General features: G+C 42.1%; 1 protein-coding gene across 5 annotated transcripts in view; it reads left to right on the forward strand.

Annotated features, from left to right (window-relative positions):
- LOC120021279 (retinoic acid receptor RXR-alpha-A-like) overlaps window positions 1-24164 on the forward strand; it is a 154425-nt gene that overhangs the window by 82403 nt on the left and 47858 nt on the right. For all 5 annotated transcript variants that reach the window (XM_038964961.1, XM_038964956.1, XM_038964958.1 and 2 more), the window contains one exon: window positions 3045-3283. In XM_038964961.1, coding sequence (XP_038820889.1) covers window positions 3045-3283 — 239 coding nt within the window. The remainder of the gene's footprint in view (window positions 1-3044; window positions 3284-24164) is intronic.

Consider the following 24164-nt stretch of genomic DNA (forward strand, 5'->3'; position numbering starts at 1 on the left):
AAGGAGAAAGGGAGACAGAAAGAGAGACAAGGAGAAAGGGAGACAGAAAGAGAGACAAGGAGAAGGGAGAGAGAGAGACAGGGAGAAGGGAGAGAGAGAGATAGAGAGAGACAGGGAGAAGGGAGAGAGAGAGACAGGGAGAAGGGAGAGAGAGACAGGGGGAAGGGAGAGAGAGAGATAGAGAGAGAGACGGGGAGACGGGAGAGAGAGAGATAGAGAGAGACGGGGAGAAGGGAGAGAGAGATAGAGAAAGAGACAGGGGGAAGGGAGAGAGAGAGATAGAGAGAGAGACAGGGAGAAGGGAGAGAGAGACAGGGGAAAGGGAGAGAGAGAGATAGAGACAGAGACAGGGAGAAGGGAGAGAGAGAGAGATAGAGAGAGAGACAGGGAGAAGGGAGAGAGAGAGAGAGAGACAGTGAGAAGGGAGAGAGAGAGATAGACAGGGAGAAGGCAGAGAGAGAGATAGAGAGAGAGACGGGGAGAAGGGAGAGAGAGAGATAGAGAGAGAGACAGGGGGAAGGGAGAGAGAGAGATAGAGAGAGAGACAGGGAGAAGGAAGAGAGAGAGATAGAGAGAGAGACAAGGGGAAGGGAGAGAGAGATAGAGAGAGAGACAGGGAGAAGGGAGAGAGAGAGATACAGAGAGAGAGAGAGAGACAGGGAGAAAGGAGAGAGAGATAGAGAGAGAGACAGGGAGAAGGGAGAGAGAGAGAGAGACAGGGAGAAGGGAGAGAGAGAGATAGGGAGAGAGGCAGTGAGAAGGGAGAGAGAGAGATAGAGAGAGACAGGGAGAAGGGAGAGAGAGATAGAGAGAGAGACAGGGAGAAGGGAGAGAGAGATAGAGAGAGAGACAGGGAGAAGGAGAAGTTTCAGAGCTTAATAGACTCTGAGAGCAGAGGAAGGCTGTCCCAAGTGAAGCACCACTGTCTCTCTCTCGTCCTCCAGCCCTGCAGAGCAGAGCTCAAGTTCAGCTGTCCTGTTGAAAGGTCAGGATCAGGGTCGTGGCTAGGGCAGTTATGACTTGTGACCGCCACACCGGCTGTCACGAGTCATGCCAGCAGTCAAATTCTACATGACAGTTTAGTCACGGTAATTTGGCTTCTCCAAGCTCTGATGCTGCTGATGGTCATTAGTAGCCTACCAAACTTGCTAACTGCCTGGTACTCAGCACTCTATTGTCCCTCTAATCACTCTGACATCAATGCAAATGTATTCTAAAATCTAATCAAACACTTCATGGGAGCCCATGAGCTCATGTTGCGCAACATTTCTATAGGCTATGCAATTTCGTGAGAAAACAAGAGTGATGGCCTCTATTAAATAGAGGAGGATCCCATCAGCTTTCTATAGGCTAGGCCTACTATATTTATTGATCAACTTTCCTAATATTAAGCATATTGCTTATCTTTACAACAGGAGTGTAGCCTACCTGGCTGGCATGATAATAAACCATGGGTAAAAGAGTCCTCCATTCACTATTTAACTGCATAGATGACATGTATTTTTTCAAACAGCACCTGTTTCGAGACAGGTGCATGATAATGGTCCATTCTAAATCAAATCACCTTTCACACATATATTATTTAGTATGTGTAAAGACAAGATTCAACCAAGAATAATGTGATGGGTGACAATATTAGCCAATCACTTGTGGATGATATATTATCACTTGTGAATGATATATTATCTCTTGTGAATGATATATTATCTCTTGTGAATGATATATTATCTCTTGTGAATGATATATTATCACTTGTGAATGATATATTATCTCGTGTGAATGATATATTATTTCTTGTGAATGATATATTATCTCTTGTGAATGATATATTATCTCTTGTGAATGATATATTATCTCTTGTGAATGATATATTATCTCTTGTGAATGATGCCCAGCTTAAGGTAAGAAGCAGCGCATGCTTTTCTTTGCGACTTTTTCAAATCATAGTCACACACCTCATGTAGCCTAGACCATAGGCCTATACAGTGCCTTCGCAAAGTATTCAGACCCCTTGACTTTTCCCCACATTTTGTTACGTTACAGCCTTATTCTAAAATGGATGAAATAAAACAAGTTCCTCAGCAATCTACACACAATACCCCATAATGACAAAGCAGAAAATGTATATATTGTTTTTTTTTGCACATTTATTAAAAACATAATACAGAAATAGCTTATTAACAGAAGTATTCAGACCCTTTGCTATGAGACTCGAAATTGAGCTCAGGTACATCCTGTTTCCATTGATCATCCATGAGATGTTTCTACAACTTGATTGGAGTCCACCTGTGGTAACTTCAATTGATTAGACATGATTTGCAAAAGGCAGACACTTGTCTATATAAGGTCCAAAAAACCAAGCCATGAGGTCAATAGAATTGTCCGTAGAGCTCAGAGACAGGATTGTGTCGAGGCACAAATCTGGGGAAGGGTATCAAAACATTTCTGCAGCATTGAAGGTCCCCAAGAACACAGTGGCCTCCAGCATTCTAAAATGGAAGAAGTTTGGAACCACCAAGACTCTTCCTAGAGCTGGCTGCCCAGCCAAACAGCAATCGGGGGAGAAGGGACTTGGTCAGGGAGGTGACCAAGAACCCGATGGTCACTCTGACAGAGCTCTAGAGTTCCTCTGGGGAGATTGGAGAACCTTCCAGAAGGACAACCATCTCTGCACCACTCCACCAATCAGGCCTTTATGGTAGATGACAGCCCACTTGGAGTTTGCCAAAAGGCACCTAAAGACTATCAGACCATGAGAAACAAGACCCTCCAGTTGTTCTGCAGTCCACAATGTTTATCTTTCATCACATATGAATAGATCATGATAGATCATAAAGTAATGGCTTTTGCGGCAAGTTAATACCGCTAGACAGTTCTGGTATTGATTCAAATAACAGCTCTCTTTGAGAGTACGTTGGAGATGTTGATGCTGCTCCTGCTGCTGCTGATGACGATCATGATGATCATATTATCGGTGATAACGACGATAGTACTGCTAATGACGCTGCCATTTCTGACATATTTTCTTCTCCTTTCGTGTGTAGATTCATCAGGTCAGGTGACCTCATCTCCACTGAGCTCTCCCACGTCCCACCGGGGCATGCACCCATCCCTGCTCAACCCGTCCTCCATGGGGCCCTCAGGCTCCTTGCACTCTCCGATCAGCACCCTGAGTTCTCCCATGAACGGCTTGGGCTCGCCCTTTTCTGTCATCAACTCCCCCATGGGCCCACACTCCATGTCCTCACCCGGCATGGGCTACGGTCCCAGTGTCAGCCCCCAGGTAAGGCCTGTCACAGATTCACACACACACTGATACCTGTATATCACACACACATGGACACACACACACTGATACCTGTATATCACACACATGGACACACACAGCTGCCCAAGACACAGACAACCGTCATAGGCATTCAAATGTCCCTAGTTCTGGACCCTGTGATAACGCGGTAGGCCCTTCCATGACCCCCTATTTTTCAAAGTTTGATACTTAAGCTATGTCTTTCATTCTCTTTCCCCCCCAGACCTAATCTTTCCACTCTCTCTCAACCCATCCTGTTCTTTTCCCCTTTTTCTCAACATCTCTCTCTCTCTCTCTCTCTCTCTCTCTCTCTGTCTCTGTCTCTGTCTCTGTCTCTGTCTCTGTCTCTGTCTCTCTCTGTCTCTCTCTCTCTCTCTCTCTCTCTCTCTCTCTCTCTCTCTCTCTCTCTCTCTCTCTCTCTCTCTCTCTCTCTCTCTCTCAATTCAATTCAATTCAAGGGGCTTTATTGGCATGGGAAACGTGTTAACATTGCCAAAGCAAGTGAGGTAGACAATACACAAAAGTGAAACAAACAATACAAATTAACAGTAAACATTACACATACAGAAGTTTCAAAACAATAAAGACATTACAAATGTCATATTATATATATACAGTGTTGTAACAATGTACAAATGGTTAAAGCACACAAGTTAAAATAAATAAGCATAAATATGGGTTGTATTTACAATGGTGTTTGTTCTTCACTGGTTGCCCTTTTCTTGTGGCAACAGGTCACAAATCTTGCTGCTGTGATGGCACACTGTGGAATTTCACCCAGTAGATATGGGAGTTTATCAAAATTGGATTTGTTTTCGAATTCTTTGTGGATCTGTGTAATCTGAGGGAAATATGTGTCTCTAATATGGTCATACATTGGGCAGGAGGTTAGGAAGTGCAGCTCAGTTTCCACCTCATTTTGTGGGCAGTGTGCACATAGCCTGTCTTCTCTTGAGAGCCATGTCTGCCTACGGCGGCCTTTCTCAATAGCAAGGCTATGCTCACTGAGTCTGTACATAGTCAAAGCTTTCCTTAAGTTTGGGTCAGTCACAGTGGTCAGGTATTCTGCCACTGTGTACTCTCTGTTTAGGGCCAAATAGCATTCTAGTTTGCTCTGTTTTTTTGTTAATTCTTTCCAATGTGTCAAGTAATTATCTTTTTGTTTTCTCATGATTTGGTTGGGTCTAATTGTGCTGTTGTCCTGGGGCTCTGTGGGGTGTGTTTGTGTTTGTGAACAGAGCCCTAGGACCAGCTTGCTTAGGGGACTCTTCTCCAGGTTCATCTCTCTGTAGGTGATGGCTTTGTTATGGAAGGTTTGGGAATCTCTCTCTCTCTCTCTCTCTCTCTCTCTCTCTCTCTCTCTCTCTCTCTCTCTCTCTCTCTCTCTCTCTCTCTCTCTCTCTCTCTCTCTCTCTCTCTCTCTCTCTCAATTCACTTCAAAGGGCTTTATTGGCATTGAAAACATACACTACCATTCAAAAGTTTGTGGTCACTTAGAAATGTCCTTGTTTTTTAAATAAAAGCACATTTCTTGTCCATTAAAATAACATCAAATTGATCAGAAATACAGTGTAGACATTGTTAATGTTGTAAATGACTATTGTAGCTGGAAACAGATTTTTAATGGAATATCTACATAGGCGTACAGAGGCCCATTGTCAGCAACCATCACTCCTGTGTTTCAATGGAACGTTGTGTTAGCTAATCCAAGTTTATAATTTTAAAAGACAAATTGATCATTAGAAAACCCTTTTGCAATTATTTTAGCACAGCTGAAAACTGTTGTACTGATTAAAGAAGCAATAAAACTGGCCTTATTTAGACTAGTTGAGTATACCGCTAAAAACTCGTCAGTCTATTCTGGCAGCTTTATTAAATAGTACCTGCAAAACACCAGTCTCAACGTCCACAGTGAAGAGGATGACTCCGGGATGCTGTTCTTCTAGGCAGAGTTCCTCTGTCCAGTGTCTGTTCTTTTACCCATCTTAATCTTTTCTTTTTATTGGCCAGTCTGGGATATGGCTTTTTCTTTGCAACTCTGCCTAGAAGAACAGCATCCCGGAGTCATCCTCTTCACTGTGGACGTTGAGACTGGTGTTTTGCGGGTACTATTTAATGAAGCTGCCAGAATAGACTGACGAGTTTTTAGCGGTATACTCAACTAGTCTAAATAAGGACAGTTTTATTGCTTCCTTAATCAGTACAACAGTTTTCAGCTGTGCTAACAAAAAATGTGATTTTCTTTCACAAACAAGGACATTTCTAAGTAACCCCAAACTTTTGAACAGTAGTGTATGTTTACATTACCAAAGTATAATTTTGTATTTTAATTATTTAACCTTTATTTAACTAGGCAAGTCAGTTAAGAACAAGTTCTTATTTACAATGGCAAAATGCCTCCTGTGGGATCGGGGCTGGGATAAAAAAATAAAAAAGTAAAACAAAGTACAAATATAGGACAAAACACACATCACGACAAGAGAGAACACAACACTACATAAAGAGAGACCTAAAGACAACAACATAGCAAGGCAGCAACACATGACAACAACATGGTTGCAAGACAACATGACAACAACATGGCAGCAGGATAACATGGTAGCAGCACAGAACACGGTACAAACATTTTTGGGCAAGTCAACAGCACAAAGGGCAAGAAGGTAGAGACAATAATACATCACGCAAAGCAGCCACAACTGTCAGTAAGGGTGTCTAGGATTGAGTCTTTGAATGAAGAGATTGAGCTAAAACTGTCCAGTTTGAGTTTGTTGCAGCTCGTTCCAGTCTCTAGCTGCAGCGAACTGAAAAGACGAACGACCCAGGGATGTGTGTACTTTGGGGACCTTTAACAGAATGTGACTGGCAGAACGAGTGTTGTATGTGGGGGGAAATGGAATAGACAATAAACAAAAGGGAAATGAACAAGGGAAACATTAGTAAACATTACACTCACAAAAGTTTTAAAAGAATATAGACATTTCAAATGTTATATTATTGGCTATGTACAGTCTTTCTTTCTTTCGCTCTCTCTCGCTTTCTCCCTCTTCCTCGCTTTCTCCCCCCTCTCCAACCCTCTCTTTCCCCCCTCTCTCTCTTTCTCTCTCTCCCTCACTCTCTCCCTCTCTCTCTCTCTCTCTCTCTCTCATTCTCTCTCTCTCATTCTCTCTCTCTTTCTCTTTCTCTCTCTCTCTCTTTCTCTCTCTCTCTCTCTCTCTCATTCTCTCTCTCTCTCTCTCTCTCTCATTCTCTCTCTCTCTCTCTCTCTCTCTCTCTCTCTCTCTCTCGTTGCACCAATAAGCACCCCAGTTTCTTTGGTGGTGAAAAAAATACAATTAAGGCATCAATGCTTTCTTTCCGTGGCCCAGTTTCCTTTCAAAGCCATATCAAAAAATGAAAACGTTTGCCTAAATTGCACTAACAGCCTTTTTGTATTTGCTAAAAATCGTGTTAAATAGGGAGTCAGCAATGTGCTGTTATTGGGGATGGTGTTCCCTGGTTTTGCGGGGCTTATCACTGTGTTCCTAACCAAAGCGTCCCATATGTAATGGACTTAAGTGTGGATTAAGGGCACTTTCTGAGAGAGGGCCCAATTCTGGATTCTTCTTCCATTGCTAGAAAGAAAGCCTCACTCCCCCCAGCCCCCTTCCTCTCCTCCACTTTTCAGTTCCTGTGCTTTCATCTGCACTGTGGACTCGATCCTAGTGTGGCCTGTTCAATATGCAGGGTGACTATAATGTTTGTTAGCAACGGTTACTGTTGATTTTACTCAGATCCGTGTCAATTTTAAAGAATGTATGAGAGAAGGTTTGAGTGATATTTTCTTTGATAGGATTGAGCTTCAACATGCACTCACCTCCTTCACTCAGAGATGAACCAGAGATGAGCTTAATGAAACTCATAACTGGAAGGTCCTGGGTAGTTGGTGAGTGTGGAAGCTGGTGAGGGTGGAGGGTGGTATCTGGCTGGTAAGGATGGTGACTGCAGTTGTTTGGTGAGGGTTCGTCATGTTGAAGGTTGGTTATGACTGGTGAGGGTGGTAGCTGGCTGACAAGGGTGGTGGCTACAGTTGGTGAGAGAGGGTGGTGGCTGATGGGTGGTGGCTACAGGTGGTGAGAGGGTGGTTGGAGGGTTAAAGATGGTGGCATGGCCCTGCGGTCCCGAGGCACGGCTTTTCTGAAGGAAGGTGATTTGAGTCAGACGGCAGATGCCACTTAGTCTCAACACTCGGCTGACTGGTTGTTTTCAGGAGCAGTCAGGCGGAACGAGGTCGCCACTCTCTGGGCCCTCTGAATTTAACCTCCCAGGATCTGGAACAAGCCCCCCCACCTGCTACCTCCCACACATACAGTACACTGGACAGACACACATATTCATACATTACATACAGTACACTGGACAGACACACATATTCATACAGTACACTGGACAGACACACATATTCATACAGTACACTGGACAGACACACATATGCATACATTACGTACAGTACACTGGACAGACACACATATTCTTACATTACACTGGACAGACACACATATTCTTACATTACACTGGACAGACACACATATTCTTACAGTACACTGGACAGACACACATATTCTTACATTACACTGGACAGACACACATATTCTTACAGTACACTGGACAGACACACATATTCTTACATTACACTGGACAGACACACATATTCTTACATTACACTGGACAGACACACATATTCTTACATTACACTGGACAGACACACATATTCATACATTACACTGGACAGACACACATATTCATACATTACACTGGACAGACACACGTATTCATACATTACACTGGACAGACACACATATTCTTACATTACACTGGACAGACACACATATTCTTACAGTACACTGGACAGACACACATATTCATACATTACACTGGACAGACACACATATTCATACATTACACTGGACAGACAAACATATTCATACATTACACTGGACAGACACACATTCATACAGTACACTGGACAGACACACATATTCTTACAGTACACTGGACAGACACACATATTCATACATTACACTGGACAGACACACGTATTCATACATTACACTGGACAGACACACATATTCTTACATTACACTGGACAGACACACATATTCTTACAGTACACTGGACAGACACACATATTCTTACAGTACACTGGACAGACACACATATTCATACATTACACTGGACAGACACACATATTCATACATTACACTGGACAGACACACATATTCATACATTACACTGGACAGACACACATATTCATACATTACACTGGACAGACACACATATTCATACATTACACTGGACAGACAAACATATTCATACATTACACTGGACAGACACACATATTCTTACATTACACTGGACAGACACACATATTCATACATTACACTGGACAGACACACATATTCATACATTACACTGGACAGACACACATATTCATACATTACACTGGACAGACACACATATTCTTACATTACACTGGACAGACACACATATTCATACATTACACTGGACAGACACACATATTCTTACATTACACTGGACAGACACACATATTCATACATTACACTGGACAGGCACACATATTCTTACATTACACTGGACAGACACACATATTCATACATTACACTGGACAGACACACATATTCTTACATTACACTGGACAGACACACATATTCTTACAGTACACTGGACAGACACACATATTCATACATTACACTGGACAGACACACATATTCATACATTACACTGGACAGACAAACATATTCATACATTACACTGGACAGACACACATATTCTTACAGTACACTGGACAGACACACATATTCTTACAGTACACTGGACAGACACACATATTCTTACAGTACATACAGTCCCCCTTCTCTCTTTCTTTCATCCACTCCGTTAAGTATCACGTTAACAGTGCAATGACACATGATCGACTGGGTTACATGTAAGGGATTACAAAAAAACGGTAACTGTAATCTGTTACGTTACCAGAGAAAAAAAAATGTGATCGGATTACAGGTACTTTTGAAAAACTAGATGATTACTTTGAGGATTACTTTTCAATTCAGAAAGGATGTTTGCGGAATTTTTTGTTGTTGACACTTTTCTGTTTTCTCAATGACATTCAAATCAGCATTGAAAAAAGGCGCAAGTTTAAGTTTGTTCCACCTGAGCAAGTCTGACCACAAGTCAGAGACCACTATGATGACACACCAAATGTGTTTGATGGATCACGGGAAAAGAGCAGGAACAGGATTTCCAAAGATTATCCAACTTGAATAAACGCTTGGAGGTGAGGATGACAGCAGTGGTGTAGTCTACGGCGATACGGATATCACTTATTATTGATATCTACATAGCGTATTGATGTGAATCACACTGCTGCTCTATCATTTAGCTATTTGCGCCTTACGGATGGATTGTGGTTGTTGTGAATGGCTGTTCCCAAATCATTGTTTTTTAAACTAGTGGACAGACAGTGAAAAATGCGATCTTTCAACAGCTGCATAGTGCAGATCCCAGCCTATGGAATAAAAGTTGGACTTTTGTTGCTCAATCTAATTCTGCTGATAAAAAAAATCCATAGGCCTAATGGACACATGCTCAAACTCACACACTTTTGATAGACTTAAAGGGCAATCTGTAGTTGCTACATCCATTTTTGGACTTATAAATTATATACTGTATATATTGATTCTTGAAGAATATAACTTATAAATGCATCATGAGTTTAGTTCAACTGTCCTACTCCATCAGAACCCAAAATATAAACCAGTTTTTCTCTAATGTTTGTAAACATTGTCAATGTAAACAAACACTGTATAGCCTTAAAACATGGTTAAAACAATAATTTTGATATCATGGATGGCCAGTCCTTGCATCCATAGCTCTGTCTATTAATCTGAGAGTGGTTACATTTCTCCAGGCTCATCCCTCAGCTTTTACCAAACCAGATGCGGGGTGTCCATTTTGTTATTGTTTCATCTGTGGATTCGCCCTTTAAACAGCTGCAAATTGTGAAGATATCAAAGTGTCACCAACAAAAAGGTCAACAATAGGCCCATAGCAAATGCAGCATATTGCATTCATTTTTCACATGTAAATAGCACTTTTCAGTAGTGCTCAAAGCATGCCATTCCATGAGCGCAGCATTTATTTTTCAACACGAATCAATGAGCCCAATCAGTCCTCCATGACAACAAAATCATAAAGAACAGAGCAGGGCTGGCTAATAAGTCCTTAGTGTTGTAGTCATGCTCAGGTTAAAGAATTTGGCTAATCTATACGTCCATATTTCCAAGTCCTATTCTTGAAGATAAAGGGGTATAACATGTATTGGAGTGACTGGAATTCTGATAGACTGATAGAATTACATTTAGAAAGTAACCTAACCAACCGTGAGATCGATTATGTCAACAAAAACAGGGGTTGCTGAGGGATGTGGCATGGGACAGGAGAGTATGTAATACTGTAATTCACTTGCTTTTTTTAGTCAACCATCTTGTCTTCCAGCCGCTAAACCACATCTAGAAGATGAGCCTGTCCTTAAGACTATTCACATGTTACAGTTAACAGTCAGAGTCAAACCCGCATGGACCAGAACCAGAACCAAGGAACACCGAGTCACTGACTGTGGCTCTGGACCTCGAGCCCAAAGCTGCGGGTGGTATCACAGTCTTACTGCCCTTTTTAATCTTATTTTGTCTTTTTTAGCAACACCCAGTTTAGTATGTCTGTGTTTAGACTGACATTCATTCAGTGAGCCGGCTGTTTGCACTGTATATTGTCTCAGATTAGAATAGCATCTTCATTGTTCCAAGGGGCCACACATGACGCCGAGGTGAAATTCCTTTCCGTCTTTCTTTCTTTAAGTGGTTTTTCTCTTTTATTCCGGTCTTACTAGAATTATCCGCCCCCTTTCTGGAATGTTCTGGGCAATATCTCTTGGGGAGGTTAGTCGGGGGAGCGGCTGACCACAGCCTTGCCCATTAGAATTAGTCCGACCCTGTTCTGAGTCTGAGACGCTGATGCTCCAACCATCGCTCTATCACAGCCACCACAATCTCCCAGCAGCTGGAACAGATTACAGAGAACTGGAACTAATTTTACACTTACAATGACAATGGAGAATGCTGTCTGGCTGTTGTTTCTGCTGAAAGGCATCCCCTGTCATCCGAAACCAGTGGCGGATACCGAGCGCTTTCTATTTCATTTGGAAAATCAAAGACTCCTGGCTCTGTCTCTCTGACCTCTGCTCCCCTGTTCTGCACGACTCTCAGCGTAAAGCCTGTTGTGTGTGTTTTTGGAGCTGAGCTCCATGGCTATACTAATGCCAAAATGGTGGAAATGTTTCACAAGAAATGGAATACTCATAATAACGTATGAATGAGCCTGCAGTGATGTCATGCGTCCGTTTGGGTACTTCTTGTTTAGGTGAGGGTCGCTAGGAGACTGAAACACAACTGGCGGCTCTAATACATTATATATGGAGTGGGGGAGAGCAGAGTGGACCAGTCCCTTCCTGTGTGGGAGTAATAAAGCTCCACTCCACTGTGCTGCTTTTTGATGAGAGCTGGTGCAGGCACCAGCCACGCTTTATGACATCATGGTGCCATGGTCCTAATTGGGCACACAATGGAGCTGTGTGGAGAGCCCCAGGAGAGCAGTTACCATCGCCTCTGCTACGTCAATCACTCCAAATGGGCAGGCCAATATGTTTTTACCCAAGGTCGTCTCTGATAGCAATTACCTGAGCTTTCCTGCTTCTCTCCATGTGCGTACAGGGTAATGGCAGCTACGTACGTATCTTACCCCATTACTTGAGCTCACACCTGGTCCAGAGTTCAGAGCTCAGAGCTCAGTGATTGAGTTGAACCCCTAAACCAGATTCAGTGTACATGCAGGATTATGGTTAATGCTAATGTGTCTACCTCCTGCCTCTATATGAGGGGTCTCAGTGAAGGCCAGCTGTGTTCCAGGTAGGCTACTCTGAGGGGAAGAAACCACAACACGGATTTGATTTCACACGCCGGCCCCCGAGGCTCCTGTTATTGAAATGCCTCAGGGGGCAATGCATTTATTTTAAACCTACCCATTCAGTTGCGTCTGGTGGTATGGTCTAACAACTTAAAACCGCCGAGACAGTCTACCCCCAAAGCACACATACATACTCACACACGTAAACACACACACATACATACAGACACACATAAACACACACACATACACACACACACATACATACACACACACATAAACACACACACATACACACACATACATACACACACACACCCACGTACTCTGACTCTTCCCTTCCTCCTAAATCCCTCGACACCCAGACCCCTCAACCCACCTGTGAAGTTGTTCTCCAAACTCTGCAAATCCTCAATGGGCCACCACAACAACCACACCACACACACACATTACCTCACGTGCCTTAAATGGCTCTTAAAGTGAATGCTTATAGGCACAGTTCCTCCAAAAACATAAATAAGCTCCTCTTAAAAAACTTTAAACCAGACCCAAAAAACGTAAAGAACTGCAGTATTCATCAACATTTTCCCAGCCGTCTGTAACTAGGAGTGGGTGGTATAGACCAGGATGCTGGAGTCAAGCTGTCGCCTTGTCTCAGACTGATTCATGCAGGCTCTAATGAAGAAAATGTGTCGTTTTATGTTATTTCACATTCGTAAGTGAGCCTTGAGTCTGTGGGAAGAGGGAACAGCGAGAACAGATCGAGTTTCCAACAGATTGTTTTCAGCAGCGATTCATTCAGACTGGGGCTTTTAACCCTGAAAATGCTGTTTCATTCTTTGTGTATAGTCATCCTTACTATCCCTACAGTCGATAGATGTAGAAAATATCTGACTCAAACTCTCTCCCTCATAGAATTTTCTCATCAGTCAGTGACATGTCTTTGGTTTTGAGTTGCAGATAATTTTAAAATGACAATCCCCCATTCCTTATCATATCTTACAAACAGGTCCAATCCATTCTTTATCATATCTTACAAACAGGTCCAATCCATTCTTTATCATATCTTACAAACAGGTCCAATCCATTCCTTATCATATCTTACAAACAGGTCCAATCCATTCTTTATCATATCTTACAAACAGGTCCAATCCATTACTTATCATATCTTACAAACAGGTCCAATCCATTCCTTATCATATCTTAAAAACAGGTCCAATCCATTCTTTATCATATCTTACAAACAGGTCCAATCCATTCCTTATCATATCTTAAAAACAGGTCCAATCCATTCTTTATCATATCTTACAAACAGGTCCAATCCATTCTTTATCATATCTTACAAACAGGTCCAATCCATTCTTTATCATATCTTACAAACAGGTCCAATCCATTCTTTATCATATCTTACAAACAGGTCCAATCCATTCCTTATCATATCTTACAAACAGGTCCAATCCATTCTTTATCATATCTTACAAACAGGTCCAATCCATTCTTTATCATATCTTACAAACATGTCCAATCCATTCTTTATCATATCTTACAAACAGGTCCAATCCATTCTTTATCATATCTTACAAACAGGTCCAATCCATTCTTTATCATATCTTACAAACAGGTCCAATCTGTTTGGGTTGGTTGGGTTGGTTGCCAATACGTGATGGGTTGGTTGCCAATACGTGATGGGTTGGTTGCCAATACGTTATGGGTTGGTTGCCAATACGTTATGGGTTGGTTGCCAATACGATATGGGTTGATGTGAACATCATGTGATCACATCGTGTGATAACGGTTAAAGTGCTGACTCGCTGTAGAAGAGAGAGAGAGGCTGAAAGAAAAAAGGGAGGAAGAGAGAGAAGGGACAAATACGGAGAGAGAGGAGACAGAGATCGACTGAGAGAGAGAGAGAGAGAGAGAGAGAGAGAGAGAGAGACAGAGTGGCGGGACAGGAGTATGACTAGCAGCATTGGGAAAGCTGCTGATTCAGGAGTACACCATACAGTGCCTGCTCACAGGAGGAGGTCATGTCTCCTATGATAACAAGCCTGACTAATACACATCTGATAATGCCACACTGAGGTGAGACACCAGCAGGAGGCCTGCATGGCTATTCCCTAGACCATGTTACAATGCTCTCTCCATTATGTTCTCATAACAACATTATGCTGATAGACTGCAGCTCACTTTTTGACATCTACAAAGTTCTGTTGGAAAACCTCAGGCACTATCATATTCATTGTGGCAGTATACATGACAAGAAAAGTGTGTGTGTGTGTGTGTGCGTGCGTGCGTGCGCATGTGCGTGCGTGCGTGTGTGTGTGTGTGTGCGTGCGTGTATGCACCTATGTGTATGTGTGTGTCAGATAGGTGTCCTTCAGAGTTGTAACACTGCAGTACTTGATCCCAAAGGGTGACTTGTGGTTAGCATTCCCTAAATGCCTCAGGAGAGGTTAAAGCAAAACACACCTCCTGTGTGAAACCCTGCCCTCATATCTGTTGATAGCTTGGCAAGATTAGATGTTTATGCTCCTACTGACCACAAAGGTACTTTTTTCTTAAAAACGTAATATTGTGGGGGAGAAAGAGTCCAGGGCCCGGTTTCCCCAATAGCGATGGAACTAAGAGTGTTTCAACAATGCATTTTCCTACAACGGTCGAAGATGTAACATGCTTCTTCAAAAGCACAAAGAGCATGGTTACTAAGTGTGTCATTGGAGTGTGTCGATACTGATAGGATCGAAAGAAAGGGAGCACTGCTGTCGGATCAGCCTTCTCCATTCAAATCTTACCTTAACATTATAATTATTTTGCAATACTGACGACGGATCAGCACCTAGGACCTAGAGAGAGATTCCCACCTACAGCTTATTCTAATGCTTACTAAATCACTGCTTTGCCACATCATTGCGCACATGTTAGGCTACACATCATGAAATGTACAGGCAATTTACAGACACTAGTCTACAAGTAGCAAAATATAACTCAATTGATTGAACATGAACATATACTTCAATATGATTGAAATAGGCCTATAGTTAACTGTTTATATTTTAATGCTCATCTCGGTTTTCATTTGAAGCATCATTTTATACGTTGCTTGTTTTTATCAATTGTAAAAACGTTGTATTTGCACTGCAGTCAATTTTGTTATCAGCGGTCACAGAGAGACAGATAAACCATGTGCTTCTATGTTTAGTGGAGATCTTCTGTCTATAAGTCATGTGGGAGGGCAAAAAAAGCCTCTACACTGAACAAAAATATATACACAACATGTAAAGTGTTGGTCCCATGTTTCATGAGCTGAAATAAAAGACCAGAAATGTTCGATACGCACAAAAAGTTTTTTTCTCTCAAATCTTGTGGACAAATTTGTTTACATCCCTGTTAGTGAGCATTTTTCCTTTGCCAAGATAATCCATCCACCTGACAGGTGTGACATGTCAAGAAGCTGATTAAACAGCATGATCATTGTTACACAGGTGCACCTGTGCTGGGGACAATAAAAGACCACTCTAAAATGTGCAGTTTGGTCACACAACACAATTTGGGATGCTCTGGATTGACGTGTAAGACAGCGTGTTCCAGTTTCCGCCAATATCCTATGACTTCGCACAGCCATCGAAGAGGAGTGGGACAACATTCCACGGGCCACAATCAACAGCCTGATCAACTCTATGCGAAGGAGATGTGTCACGCTGCATGAGGCAAATGGTGAGGCAAATTTCAGCAGGAGGTGAGGTCAGAGGTCACAAGTTGTATTGGGGTTATCAGAATGTTAAATCACTAACTCTACACACCTCTAACTGTTCCCGAACGGAGTTGTTGTCTGTCAGACGGACATTTGTGTCTATTTGTATCCAGTGTTCACTTCCTCCACTTTGCAGAAGCAGACGCGTCAGCTTTGGCCAGCTTTCATTTTGGGGTTTAGACTCGCAAATTAGCAATTTATTAAAACCAAGCTTCAGTTGATTGCTCACTAGCAAGTCCTACTTCAGCGAGGAATCTGGTTTACTAGTGGAAAGAAAATTGAGCAATCCTGGCATTGGCTTTCTGCACTTATTCCTATTTGTGTCCAACACATATAATGGGGGTGTTATGAAAGAATAATGTGAGCCTCATACTACTAAAGTAAAATAAAGGTGCCCTTCAACTGTTAGACACTGGAGTTACACTTGGGGGTTGAGCATTGAGAAGTGGTGCAGTGGGATTTGATGTATTCCTTTGATATATATTTATGAGCAAAGTCTGTGCTCAGACTCAGTGAAACGAGCTAAGCCAGTCTTAAGCAGGGGCCTCTAATGTCTCCCTTGTTCTTTTCTACTCTTTTCAATGCATGGTGGAGGGAGGTTTTATAGTTCTGTGTGTACTGTAAGTGACATCATAGCATATTTAAGCAACAATGTACGCACTCATACACTACACTATGTACGCACTCCGCTACAGTGAAAATAAACCATTTACACAAACAGCATGACTCCTAACTCCTACAATGCTGAAGACCACCTTCAAAAAGACTGAGAGGAGAGGAGAAGAGAGGAGAGGAGAGGAGAGGAGAGGAGAGGAGAGGAGAGGAGAGGAGAGGAGAGGAGAGGAGAGGAGAGGAGAGGAGAGGAGAGGAGAGGAGAAAAATAGAAGGAGGAGAAAGAGAAAGCACACTCAGCCAGTCCAGTCAGCATCAGAAAGGAGACAGAATGAACAGAGAGAGAGAGAGAGAGAGAGAGAGAGAGAGAGAGAGAGAGAGAGAGAGAGAGAGAGAGAGAGAGAGAGAGAGAGAGAGAGAGAGAGAGAAAGAGAGAGAGAGAGAGAGAGGGAGAGAGAGAGAGAGATCAGTTCCATGTGTAGAATGTAACAGTCTGGAACACACTAATACCTCAGCTGTGCTCAAGGTACTAATCAAATGTTCCTTACCACCCATTGCATAACATGGGCCATAACATCAGAGCATTTACTGGGCCAGCAGTAAAGTCACTTTAAACAATGACACTTTTATATGTTTACATAATCTACATTACTCATCTCATATGTATATAGTGTACTCTATACCATCCACTGCATCTTGCCTATGCCGTTCTATACCATCACTCATTCATATATTTTTTTATGTACATTTTCTTATTCATTCCTTTACACTTGTGTGTATAAGGTAGTTGTTGTGAAATTGTTAGGTTAGATTACTCGTTGGATATTACTGCATTGTCGGAACTAGAAGCACAAGCATTTCGCTACACTCACATTAACATCTGCTAACCATGTGTATGTGACAAATACAATTTGATTTGATTTGACGTTCCACTAAATCAGACAGCTGCTACCTTCCACTAAATCACACACCTGCTACCTTCCACTAAATCACACACCTGCTACCTTCCACTAAATCACACACCTGCTACCTTCCACTAAATCACACACCTGCTACCTTCCACTAAATCACACACCTGCTACCTTCCACTAAATCACACACCTGCTACCTTCCACTAAATCACACACCTGCTGCCTTCCACTAAATCACACACCTGCTGCCTTCCACTAAATCACACACCTGCTGCCTTCCACTAAATCAGACACCTGCTACCTTCCACTAAATCACACACCTGCTACCTTCCACTAAATCACACACCTGCTACCTTCCACTAAATCACACACCTGCTACCTTCCACTAAATCACACACCTGCTACCTTCCACTAAATCACACACCTGCTACCTTCCACTAAATCACACACCTGCTACCTTCCACTAAATCACACACCTGCTACCTTCCACTAAATCACACACCTGCTACCTTCCACTAAATCACACACCTGCTACCTTCCACTAAATCACACACCTGCTACCTTCCACTAAATCACACACCTGCTACCTTCCACTAAATCACACACCTGCTGCCTTCCACTAAATCACACACCTGCTACCTTCCACTAAATCACACACCTGCTGCCTTCCACTAAATCACACACCTGCTGCCTTCCACTAAATCACACACCTGCTACCTTCCACTAAATCACACACCTGCTACCTTCCACTAAATCAGACACCTGCTACCTTCCACTAAATCACACACCTGCTACCTTCCACTAAATCACACACCTGCTACCTTCCACTAAATCACACACCTGCTGCCTTCCACTAAATCACACACCTGCTACCTTCCACTAAATCACACACCTGCTGCCTTCCACTAAATCAGACACCTGCTGCCTTCCACTAAATCACACACCTGCTACCTTCCACTAAATCACACACCTGCTACCTTCCACTAAATCACACACCTGCTACCTTCCACTAAATCACACACCTGCTACCTTCCACTAAATCAGACACCTGCTTCCTTCCACTAAATCAGACATTCATTCTGTCTCCTTTCTGATTCTGACTGGACTGGCTGAGTGTGCTTTCTCTTTCTCCTCTCTCTTCCTCTTCCTCTTTCTCTTTCTCCTCTCTTTCTCCTCTCATCTCTTTCTCCTCTCCTCCTTTTTCCTCTCCTCTCCTTTACTCTCTTCCTCCTATCCTCTCTTTCTCTTCTCTGTGTGCCAGCACAGCTGCTCTGGACCATATCTACAGTGCCTTCGGAAAGTTTTCAGACCCCTTGACTTTTTCCACATTTTGTTAGGTTACAGCCTTATTCTAAAATTGATTAAATCGTTTTTTCCCCGCATCAATCTGCACACAATACCCCATAATGACAAAGCAAAAACAGGATTGTAGAATATTTTGCAAATGTATAAAAATAAAAAATAAACTGAAATATCACATTTACATAAGTATTCAGACGCTTTACTCAGTACTTTGTTGAAGCACCTTTGGCAGCGATTACAGACTCGAGTCTTCTTTGGTATGACGCTACAAGCTTGGCACACCTGTATTTAGGGAGTTTCTCCCATTCTTCTCTGCAGATCCTCTCAAGCTCTGTCAGGTTGGATGGGGAGCGTCGCTGCACAGCTATTTTCAGGTCTCTCCAGAGATGTTCGATCGGGTTCAAGTCCGGGCTCTGGCTGGGCCACTCAAGAACATTCAGAGACGTGTCCCGAAGCCACTCCTGCGTTGTCTTGGCTGTGTGGTTAGGGTCATTGTCCTATTGGAAGGTCAACCTTCGCCCCAATCTGAGGTCCTGAGCAATCTGGAGCAGGTTTTCATCAAGGAACTCTCTGTACTTTGCTCTGTTCATCTTTGCCTCGATCCTGACTAGTCTCCCAGTCCCTGCAGCTGAAAAACATCCCCACAGCATGATGCTGCCACCACCATGCTTCACCGTAGGATGGTGCCAGGTTGATATTCAGGCCAAAGAGTTCAATCTTGGTGTCATCAGACCAGAGAATCTTGTTTCTCATGGTCTGAGAGTCCTTTAGGTGACTTTTGGCAAACACCAAGCCGGTTGTCATGTGCCTTTTACTGAAGAGTCGCTTCCGTCTGGCCACTCTACCATAAAGGCCTGATTGGTGGAGTGGTGCAGAGATGGGTGTCCTTCTGGAAGGTTCTCCCATCTCCACAAAGGAACTCTAGAGCTCTGTCAGAGTGACCATTGGATTCTTGGTCACCCCCCTGACCAAGGCCCTTCTCCCCCGATTACTCAGTTTGGCCAGGCAGCCAGCTCTAGGAAGAGTCTTGGTGGTTCCAAACTTCTTCCATTTAAGAATGAAGGAAGCCACTGTGTTTTTGGGGACCTTCAATGCTGCAGACATTTTTTGGTGCCCTTCCCCAGATCTGTGCCTCGACACAATCCTGTCTCGGAGCTCTACGGATAATTGCTTTGACCTGGTTTTTGATCTGACATGCACTGTCAACTGTGGGACCTTATATAGACAGGTGTGCGCCTTTCCAAATCATGTCCAATCAATTGAATTTACCACAGGTGGACTTCAATCAAGTTGTAGAAACATGTCAAGGATGATCAATGGAAACAGGATGTACCTGAGCTCAATTTCGAGTCTCATAGCAAAGGATCTGAATACTTATGTAAATAAGGTATTTATGTTTTTTATTTTTAATACATTTGCAAACATTTCTAAAAACCTGTTTTCACATTGTCATTATGGTGTATTGTGTGTAGATTGCTGAGATTGCTGGTATTGTGTGTAGATTGCCAATTCACACGCTTATCAAGAGATCATCCCTGGTCACCCCTACTGCCTCTGATCTGGCGGACTCACTAAACACACATGTGCTTCATTTGTATATGATGTCTGAGCGTTGGAGTGTGTCCTTGGCTTTCCCTAAATAAAATAAAAAACAAGAAAATTGTGCCATCTGGTTTGCTTAATATAAGGAATTTGAAGTTTTAGTTTTGATACTTAAGTATATTTTAGCAATTACATTTACTTTTGATACCTAAGTATATTTAAAACCAAATACTTTTATACTTTTACTCAAGTAATATTTTACTGGGTGCCTTTCACTTTTACTTGAGTCATTTTCGATTCATGTATCTTTACTTTTACACAAGTATGGCAATTGGGTACTTTTTCCACCACTGCAAATTTCAAATTTTAAATCAAATGTTGCATATGTAAAACATGGACATTTTCACAAATAAAATCATGTGATTTTCCACATGTGAAATCATGTGGCTTTTCACATAAGGGAGAGCATTGAGCATTCTCACAAATGTTCCATAAAATTACAGACAAATGTTTCACTTGTGTTTGCTAAAGAACATTAGCCATCGACAAACTGACACCATCAGACACCCAGAAGGGGTAATGTGTCAACATTCTGCACCTCGACTTACCTGTACCCCCGCACATTGACTCGGTACCGGCACCCCCCATATATAGTCTCATTATTGGTATTTTATTGTGTTACTTTTTTTTTCTTTTTTTCTTTAGTAAATATGTTCTTAACTCTATTTCTTGAACTGTATTGATGGTTAAGGGCTTGTAAGTAAGCATTTCACGGTAAGGTCTTTGCCTGTTCTATTCAGCACGTGACAAATAAAATGTGATTTGATGATCATCCAGGGATTTTCCCCAGTGATGGTAGACTCCACATACACAGCTTGCCTGGTTGTGCCCCCCTCTTGTATGTGTGTGTGGCGGTGGTGGTGGTAGTGGGGAGGGGGTTGTATTCTATTTCCAGACCCAGGACTGAGCCCCTTTAATCCCCCCACCATCCATGCACTGCCCTGGGAAAGAGAGAAGCAGTGGAGAGAGAGACCCCCAGCCCACCCCGGCATGGAGAGCAGTGTAACTGTGGACAGATTGAGTTGCAGGTTCACTGAAAATAGATTAGGAGAGGAATAGTCTTTTCTGTCAGACAGCTTTTTGATAAAGACAATCTCAGATGAGGAGACAGGCTTTTTTGTGCTGCTGGAGAAAAGAGGAGACATCAACGTTAAGTTGAGGTAGGAACTCAATATTGTGCGTGGGGTATATTGTGCGTGTCCGTGTGTCTGGGGTTTAAGTTTAGTTTAATTTGAAGTTTAAGTGATAAACAACAATACAGATAAAAACAAATAAATAAAAAACTGTGTGCAGGTGTGTTTGGGTGTGTGCGTGTGTGTGGTTGGGTGTGTGCGTGCGTGTATGTGGTTGGGTGTGTGTGGGTGTGTTTATAAACCAAAGATGTGCTCACGGTTGCATGTTCCTTGAGAAAATACAGCACTCAGTCTGTCATCAATTACTATTTTCTGACAGTCTGTATGAATGCACTGACAGTCTGTATGAATGCACTGACAGTCTATATGAATGCACTGACAGTCTATATGAATGCACTGACAGTCTATATGAATGCACTGACAGTCTATATGAATGCACTGACAGTCTATATGAATGCACTGACAGTCTGTATGAATGCACTGACAGTCTATATGAATGCACTGACAGTCTATATGAATGCACTGACAGTCTATATGAATGCACTGACAGTCTATATGAATGCACTGACAGTCTATATGAATGCACTGACAGTCTATATGAATGCACTGACAGTCTATATGAATGCACTGACAGTCTGTATGAATGCACTGACAGTCTATATGAATGCACTGACAGTCTGTATGAATGCACTGACAGTCTATATGAATGCACTGACAGTCTGTATACATTTTATTGAACCTTTATTTTATCAGGGAGTCATACTGAGACCAAGGTCTCTTTTACAGATGAGCCCTGAATGACAGAAATGACAGAAAAGACACACATCAATATAAATACCAAATGCAAGTAGAAAGAAAGAAAAGCACTGTCATAAAAAAACACATTCACCAGTAATAAGGTTCTCAATCAACTTTCTGAATTACACTAGAGACACCAGAACATCACATTTTATAGATTGTTCCACAAATAAGGTGCAAAAAACATAAATCAGCTTTTAGTTATCTCAGTAGAGACCAAAGGAATTTCTAGAGTTAACCATCCCTGAGACCAGGTGTGGTAACTCGTATGTCTAAAGGTTAGTAATGATGTTTGATAAAGTGGGACTTTTTGTAAAATAATTAATCATTTAAAACATAGCAATGTATCAACCTACGTGACATCAAAGAGGACCAACCAACTTTCTGGTAGAGAATCCAGTAATGATTACTAAAATTGTCTCCTGTAATAAAGCGCAGTGCTCTTTGATAAACTGCATCTGACAGCTTTAATGAAGTGGCAGCTGCGTTCATATAGATGTCACCATAGTCTAGGACCGATAGGAACTTAAACTGAATCTGCTTTTTACTATTTAGCGAGAGGCAGGACATAGGCAGGTACATTTTTTGTACAGACAAGTCGAATCGACCCCTGCGGGACACCTTTCGTAATATCAAGGAAACCTGATTTAACATCATCAGTAGATATACATTGAGTTCTATCTATGTAAATGAAGTAGTGTATCTGAATTATGGCACTACACATGACGTCTTCAATGTCATCTATTGTCTTTGTAGAATAAGCTCAATAATACACATTATATCAATTTCTATAGCCTTGAGTTTCAGTCGCAATATGACAATGATTAAATTAGATCCAATTTTCTGCCAAGAAGGAAGTCAGTCCAATCAGATTGCATGTGTGTGTGTGTGTGTAGATGTGTGCACATGTATGTGAACATGTGTGAAAGCATTTACAGTATAAGTGTACAGTATGTATGATGAGGCTTTGGTAGTTTGCTGCTGCTCATTTGACCCTTGGTGTGTGGGTGTCCTGTGTGTACAGCACAGCTAAATCAAGTAGGTGTGTGCGGCCTGTCAACATACCACTGTACATCTGTGTGTGCCCTGTGGCCATGTCAGAAAGAAAGGGGATATGTTTCTCTTTGTGTATAGTTAATATGGAAACATGGACAGTATACTAATTAGTCCTTGACAGCGCTTTGGAAAATCACCTGAAGAAGGGTTCGAAAGGCTAGCATGAACTGCAGCGTCGTGTTATTTTCATCATTATATCTTGAATACAACCTGTTTCTTTCATCTTCTTCTCTCTCACTCTACAAACACTGTCTGTGTTTCTATGCCTTAAGATATTTAGTGTGATTAGCATTTGCTCTGTTAGACATGTGTCTTTACAGTGTGCAGTAACTCAATTAAGACATATGCTAGCTAGCTAGGACATGTGAACCCACAGTATCCCCTGTACCCCAGTCTAGCAAGCAGTCTAGCAAGTCTCCCCCTGTCTGGCATAACGTCAACACCAGGATAGGTGTTGATTGTGAAAGGATGGCATTGTTGTTGTTAAAGAAATACATCACTTGGTAATACTACAGTAATATGACCACTGTCATACTGTTTATATACTATTTTCTGTTGGCTGTAGAATCTATAGAGTTCTTAAATGTTTCCATTAAAAAAATCTGCACATTCAGTCCCTTTCATTTCCAGTTTTTCCAAAGTGAATTATTTGTACTTTTTGCTTCTATTTTGGTCAT

The sequence above is a fragment of the Salvelinus namaycush genome, chromosome 26 (genome assembly GCF_016432855.1).
Source record: "Salvelinus namaycush isolate Seneca chromosome 26, SaNama_1.0, whole genome shotgun sequence".
NCBI lineage: Eukaryota > Metazoa > Chordata > Actinopteri > Salmoniformes > Salmonidae > Salvelinus > Salvelinus namaycush.